We start from the raw sequence: 7,103 nt of genomic DNA on the forward strand, positions 1-7,103 counted from the left end.
TGTTAACTTGCATTTTGTGACTAGGTTGAGATCTTTCATTATGTTTAAGAACCATTTGTATTTCTTTGTGGACATTTTCTTAATGATTTGAAGAAGCTCCTTTCATATTACAGACATCAGCTATGTGTTAGTTGAGAGGATTTATTTCTAGTCTTTTGATGGCTTTTTGACTTAGTGTATGGTGACTTCATCAGGCGAAAATGGGGATTTTTTTTTTTTGAGGAAGATTAGCCCTGAGCTAACTACTGCCAGTCCTCCTCCTTTTTTGCTGAGGAAGACTGGCCCTGAGCTCACATCCGTGCCCATCTTCCTCTACTTTATACGTGGGACGCCTGCCACAGCATGACTTGCCAAACAGTGCCATGTCCGCACCCGGGATCCAAACTGGCCAACCCCGGGCCGCCGAGAAGTGGAACAAGTGAACTTAACCGCTGCGCCACTGGGTCAGCCCCTGGAATTTTTTTTTTGTTTTTTGAGTCGCATTTAGTGGTGTACTGGTGTTGGCTCTTACGGTTGGCAAGAGCCAGTTATGTCCATCTTTTCCAAATTCTGGGTTCAGTGACTTCAAATTGGGTGCTTGGAATTGGCCAAGAAGGGAGTATTCACACCTAGGAAATTGGCAAATACACAAATCAGGGCGGTTTTTTTCTCACCACAATGAGCAGGTTGTTAAAGATTTACTAGCAAACCACTGGTTGCATTTACCAATATTTTCTTTCGTGTCTCTGACTTTTCACTGACTATGATGCTAATATTATATTTAAATCTCCCATAATTTTTTCTGGTAGCCTCCTATGTAAACACTCCCAAACACACCCATTCCCTCAAGCCTTGCAGAACTATTTCCTTTTCCCTGAGCATGCAGGTCATTTCACACCTCTGCTGTAGTTGTACCTCTTGTACCTTCCTCCACAAGGTTCTTCCATCAGCATCATCCTCCAGCTGGCTCCCACCCACTCTCATGCTCTGCTTTAGCCTCTCCTCCTCCAGAAAGCCCTCCCTGTCCTGACAGTCTCAACACACTCCCCTGCTCAGGGCTCCCTCAGCCCGATTTGTCCCCAGCACCAAACCTGTCATATTGTTCTGTGAGTACCTGCTTTTGGGTATCTCGCCCACGAGACTGTGAGCTCTCAGACATAGCTAAATTAGACTGGTCTTAGTGAACCTTTATTGAAAGACAAAATGGCAAGACTCATAGAGGCAAATCTGGGATCCGGGTCAGCACAGATGGCCAAGACGGGAGGTGTGGGGACCAAGGCGGTTCAGGAAAATGCACAACGGCCATTTGGAAAGGCTGCAATTCCTGCTTCCAGCCCTGTCCCCTTGGGGCTGAGTGCAAATGCTATGAACCCATCAGGCAATGGAACAGGAGAAACGGACCCACATGATGAAAGGAAAAGAGAAACAGAGAGAGCCCCTAATGAGGGTCTGGGCTCAGCGTTCTTTCTGTCTTTCCAGGACCTGAAGCTCTGGGCAACGGCTCATCTCTTCTAGTGCAGGAGGGCCAGTCCCTGCGCCTGGTCTGTGTTGCCGACAGCAACCCTCCCGCCACGATAACCTGGACCCGGGGGAGCCAGATCCTGAGCTCCTCAAACCCCGGGGTCCTGGAGCTGCCCTGGGTGGAGTTGGGGCACCAAGGGACATATGTCTGCCGAGCTCAGCACCTGTTGGGCTCCCTGGAAGCCTCCTTGAGCCTCTTCGTGACCAGTGAGTTGGAACACACCTGGGAAAAGGATGCCTGGGTCCTTGAGGGGAGAGAGGCTCCTTTGATTCCGCTCCTCTCTCCCCACAGACCCCCCACAGCTGTTTGAGCCCTCCTGCTCCTGGGAGAATGAGGGTCTGCACTGCAGCTGCTCTGCTCGAGGCCTGCCAGCCCCCTCCCTGTACTGGTGGCTGAGGGAAGAACTGGTGGAGGGGAACTACAGCAATGCCTCCTTCACTGTCACTTCCAGCTCCACTGGGCCCTGGACCAACAGCTCCCTGAGCTTGGGCAGGGAGCTCTGCTCTAGCCTCAGGCTCAGATGTGAGGCCCAAAATCCTTACGGGAAACAGAGCGTGACTGTCCTGCTGCTCCCAGGTCAGGGGCTATGAAGGGTGATGCCCAGGAGACGGGGATTCACAAGCCTGGATCCTAGAAGACACTGAGAGGGAGAGAAATGAGTCTGATTCAGGGTGAAGAGGGAATCGAGTTCAGAGTCTTTTGTCAGTTGGCTGGGGAGGAGGTCGGGGGAACAGGAGGCTGCAATATAGAGGGGTGTGGGACAAAGGAGAGAGTCCTGGATAGAAGTGGGTGCACTCGTGGGTCATGGGTTCGCGAAAGAGGGATGCTCAGGTGCCTGCTTAGGGGGCCTGCAGTTTACCCCGGATCTCTCTTTTCTGCAGGGACACCAGGACCCAGGAAAGGTGAGGTTGTGGGGGCCATCGGGGGAGCTGGTGTCACAGCCCTGCTTGCTCTCTGCCTCTGCCTCATCTTTTTCGTGTGAGTGGTGGCCCCAGTTTGGGTGAAGGCCTCCTGAGGTGGTGATATGGGAGGGTGGGTGGATTCAACAAATCTCCAAAACTCGAAGCCCCAAGCTGGAGGACCAAGCAAGGTGATGAAGCCAGGGGGGACCACAATTAGTTGAAGTGGCATCAGGAGCTCAGCCTCCTGACGTCTCGGCCAAGTGTATGGTTTCAGCCGTCCAGGAGGAGGGAACAAGTGTTCTCATTATAGTCTCTGCAGCAAGGCAGCCCCTCCATGCCCTGCCTCAGTCAGCCCCTCTAGGCTTCTGACGGTGAGTCAACCAGGCTGAAAAGTCCTGGTCAATCCCCTCAGAGTGAAGATCTACAGGAAGAAATCAGCGGAGAAGGCAGCGAGTGGGCATGGTGTCCATTTTGCAGAGAGTACCATCTCCTGGGTGAGTGATGTGGGCATCTTTCCATCCAGGGTCCCATCTGGACACAGCTCCAGGTGTGGGGTAGGCATGTTGACAGGTAGCTTACTCAGCTCATCAAAAATTAGCTCTTCATCTGCTCCCCAATTTTTTCCTCCCCCCAGATTTCCTGCTGCACTCAACTCAGAGACCTGAGAACCAGCCTCTCCTCTTTCCTCTCCTTCACCTCCCAGAGCCGATCAGTGAGCAAGTCCTGTCCGTTTTCCCTTTTAGCAAAGTTTTTCTCCATTGGGCCCTTTTCTGTTGAGCCCTCACTGTCTCTCCTGGGTCACTGACTCCATCTCTTCTCCCAGAAGAAGGTTTTGGCAAGAAATTCCCCATACGGCTGACATGCTGTCACCCTCTGCTTCCTCCCTGCCACCTAGGTCAGCAAAGTCCGACAGAAATATGACATGAGCCATGTATTTAATTCAACACTTAGCCACATTGAAAAGATAGAAAGAAACATGAGATCAATTTTAATATAATATTTTTTTAAAGATTTTGTTTTTTCTTTTTCTCCCCAAAGCTCCCCCAGTACATAGTTGGGTATTTTATTTTTTTGGTTGTGGGTCCTTCTAGTTGTAGCATGTGGGACACTGCCTCAGCATGGCTTGATGAGCGGTGCCATGTCCACGCCCAGGATTTGAACTGGTGAAACCCTGGGCTACCGAAGCAGAGCCCACTCAGCCATGGGGCCGGCCCCTAATATAACGTTTTATTTAACCCATCATACCCAAAAATGACCACTTCAGTGGCATACCATCAATAATCAATATATAGATTACTAACGGGACACTTTATATTCTTTTTCCTTTTTTCTTTTTGGTACAAAGTCTTTGGAATCCAGTGTATGTTTTAAACTTACAGCTCATCTCCAGTCCGACTCACCACATTTCATGTGCTCAATAGCCACGTGTGGCCAGGGGCTACCTTATTGGACAGCACAGGCCTAGGGAATCAAGTCCAGATTCTTCAGTCTGGTGTTCTGTAATGTGTCCCCTGCCATGTTTTCCAGTCTGCTTCCCGTCTCTCCCCACAAAATGAGCTTACTGTATACTGTGATATTGTGATTTATAGTAAGAAATATACATATTTGGTTTTTGTCCCAATTCCTGGCAATGAGCTCCTAGGACCCTTGGAATTTCCTGTGATGGGAGTGATAAAGGTATCTTTTGCTATGTTACTGAAGTGATTTGGGGAAAGCACCTATGGGATGGGGGCTGGTTGCCAGGGGAACTAACCACGTGATTACAGGGCTGTAACTTTCTGCCCCACCCCCTGACCTCCAGGGAAGGGAGAGGGCCCGGAAGTTGAATCAATCACCAATAGTCAATGGTTTAGTCAATCCCGCCTGTGTAGTGAAGCCTCCATAAAACCCAAAAGGACGGAGTTTGGAGAGCTTCTAGGTTGGTGAAAGGATGGAGATTCATGGAAAGTGGCACAATTGGAGAGCGTGGAAGCTCTGTGCCCCTTCCCCATACCTCGCCCTACGCATCTCTTCCATCTGGCTGCTCCTGAGGTATATCCTTTTATAAAAAACTGGTGATGTAGTAAGTAAAATGTTTCTCTGAGTTCTGTGAGCTGCTCTAGCAAATTAATCGAACCAGAGGCGGGGGTCGTGAGAACCTCTGATCTACAGCCATTTGATCAGAAGCACAGGTGACAACCTGGACTTGTAATTGGCATCTGAAGTTGGGCAGTGGGGGGTCGCATATAACGGTCTTGTAGGATTGAGTCCTTAACCTACGGGATCTGACGCTATCTCCAGGCAGAGAGTGTCAGAATTGAGTTGAATTGTAAGACACCCAGCTGGTCTTGGAGACTTGCTTGTTGGTGTGGAACCCACCTCCACGTTGTAATTGGTTCCAGAATCCTTCCACCCCCAGGCAGGGCTCGCTCTTCTGCCCCTTTGTGGCTTTGCCTGGGTGATTCTTTCTGTCCCTCCCCCTTTTGCACTGGTCAGGCCCCTAATTGTCTTTCATACTCCAATTCAGATATTCCCCTGCCCTGTGCCAGGCAGACCGTCATCTTGCATCCCTGTAGCATCGCAGGCCTGTCCCCAGCATACTGTGAGGGCAGGGGCAGGGCTACCGCAGACCCCTGTCATTCTCACCCACGACACCCTGCTGCTGTTCACCAGATTACAGTTTGCAATTTGATATGTTTTTGTGCATGTGTGTGCCAATCTGGTCCTGTCTCCTTGCCCTGATAGACTGTCCGAGGTCAGAGATCTTTTCTGCTGAAGAGTTAGCTACTTGACCTTGCTCACCCAGTCTGTTTTCCTATCTGTAAAATGGGAATAATAGTTATATCATCCATGGAGGGAAGTTGTAAGGATTCAGCGAGATTAGTAATAAGAGAAGACCATTATGATTAAGTTTGTTAAAAGTATGAATGAATGAGTCAGTGAGTGAGCGAATGAATGAACGAGCGAATCCTCAGGAAATGGGTGTGAAATGGGTAAATGCGTCAATGCCCGCTCAAGCCCCAATTTCCTTTCTCCAGACCCCAAAGGCCAGTTCTGATGCTCTTCTCTCCTCCCACTCAGGGTCACCTGAAAGAACCCGGGTCAGACAGACCCTCAGACCACCCAGCCCCAGCTGCCACTGCCTCCACCTCAGAGGAGGAGCAGGAACTCCATTACGCCTCCCTCAGTTTCCAGAGGACAACATCACGCACCTTTCAGGAACAGGAGACCACCGAGTATTCAGAGATCAAGATCCAGAAATGATGACCCCACCCCCCTCCCCAACCCCCCTGAGTTGTCTGGAACCCAGAAAACGCATCTCTGAGGAAAATATGTGCCAGGCACTGATTCTTGGAAAGTTGACAGCCCTCTGAGCCAAAGTTTATAAATGAGAATGTGAAGTTCCTTGCACATTACATGAAGTGAAATAAGCCAGTCACAAAGAGACAAACTCTGCGTGATTCCACTTATATAAGGTATCTAAAGTAATCCAACTCTTAGAAAGAGAAGGTAGAGGGCTCGGGGGAGAGGGAAATAGGAAGTTGCTATTCACTAGGTATAGAGTTTCGGTTTTGCAAGATGAGAATGTTCTAGAGATCTGATGCACAGCAATGTACATACAGTTAACACTACTGTACCAAACACTTAAAAATGGTTAATATGGTAAATTTTATGTTATTTTTTTCCATGATAAAAAAAAGTAGGGGCCAGCCTGGTGGTGCAGTCAAGTGCACACGTTCCGCTTCGGTGGGCTGGGGTTCACGGGTTCGGATCCTGGGTACACCATGCTGTGGCAGGCGTCCCACATATAAAGTAGAGGAAGATGAGCACAGATGTTAGCTCAGGGCCAGTATTCCTCAGCGAAAAGAGGAGGATTGGCAGCAGATGTTAGCTCAGGGCTAATCTTCCTCAAAAAAAAAAAAAGTAATATATAGTGGTCACCAGGAGCTGGGGATTAAGGGAGAGAGTGGGGAATTAGTGTTTATTGGGTGTAGAATTTCAATTTAGGATGATGGAAAGGGTCTAGAGATAGATAGTGGTGATGGTTGCACAATGTGAATGTACTCAATGCCTCTGAATTGCACATTTAAAAAACGGTTAAAACAGTAAATTTTATGTTCTGTATACTTTACCACAATAAAATAAAATTCTTAAAGAATATCAAGTGTTGGTGAAGATGTGGAGCAACTGGAACTCTCATAAACTGCTGTTGGAAGTGAGAATTGGTGCAAACGCTTGGAAAAATGTTTGGCACTCTGCTAACTCCGAGCATATGAGCGAGCAATTCCACTCCCAGGTGGGTACCCTACAGCAGTAGATACAAATGTTCACCAAATGTATACAGGAATGTTCACAGCAGCATTGTAATGGCTGAAAAATGGGACCAGCCCAAATGCTCTTCAACAGTAAGACAGGTAAATAGATTGCAGAGTGTTCATGCAGCAGAAGAAGCAAATCTCCACGCAATGTCCATGAATCTTACAAGCATAATGTTGGGTGAAAGAACCTAGACACCAAGAGTGCATACTATGTGACATCCTTGATGTAAGGTTTAGAAACAGACAACACTAATCTTTAGTATTAGAAGTTCAGATATTGGTTATCCTTGAGGGGTAGTGACTGGAAGGGGCCAGTAAGGACCTCCTGGGGGTTCCAGTAAGGACGTGTTTCTTGATCCAGCATTAACTGCTCAGATGTATTCACTCTATGAAAGGTATTTG

General features: G+C 48.5%; 1 protein-coding gene across 1 annotated transcript in view; it reads left to right on the forward strand.

Annotated features, from left to right (window-relative positions):
• LOC124250324 (sialic acid-binding Ig-like lectin 11) overlaps window positions 1-6,140 on the forward strand; it is a 20,603-nt gene extending 14,463 nt beyond the window's left edge. The window contains exons 3-8 of the mRNA XM_046682130.1: window positions 1,459-1,707; window positions 1,793-2,077; window positions 2,383-2,479; window positions 2,816-2,897; window positions 3,038-3,115; window positions 5,464-6,140. Coding sequence (XP_046538086.1) covers window positions 1,459-1,707; window positions 1,793-2,077; window positions 2,383-2,479; window positions 2,816-2,897; window positions 3,038-3,115; window positions 5,464-5,646 — 974 coding nt within the window. The 3' untranslated portion in view covers window positions 5,647-6,140. The remainder of the gene's footprint in view (window positions 1-1,458; window positions 1,708-1,792; window positions 2,078-2,382; window positions 2,480-2,815; window positions 2,898-3,037; window positions 3,116-5,463) is intronic.
• Window positions 6,141-7,103: the final 963 nt, after the last annotated feature.

Source organism: Equus quagga, chromosome 13 (assembly GCF_021613505.1).
Source record: "Equus quagga isolate Etosha38 chromosome 13, UCLA_HA_Equagga_1.0, whole genome shotgun sequence".
In the NCBI taxonomy this organism is placed as follows: domain Eukaryota; kingdom Metazoa; phylum Chordata; class Mammalia; order Perissodactyla; family Equidae; genus Equus; species Equus quagga.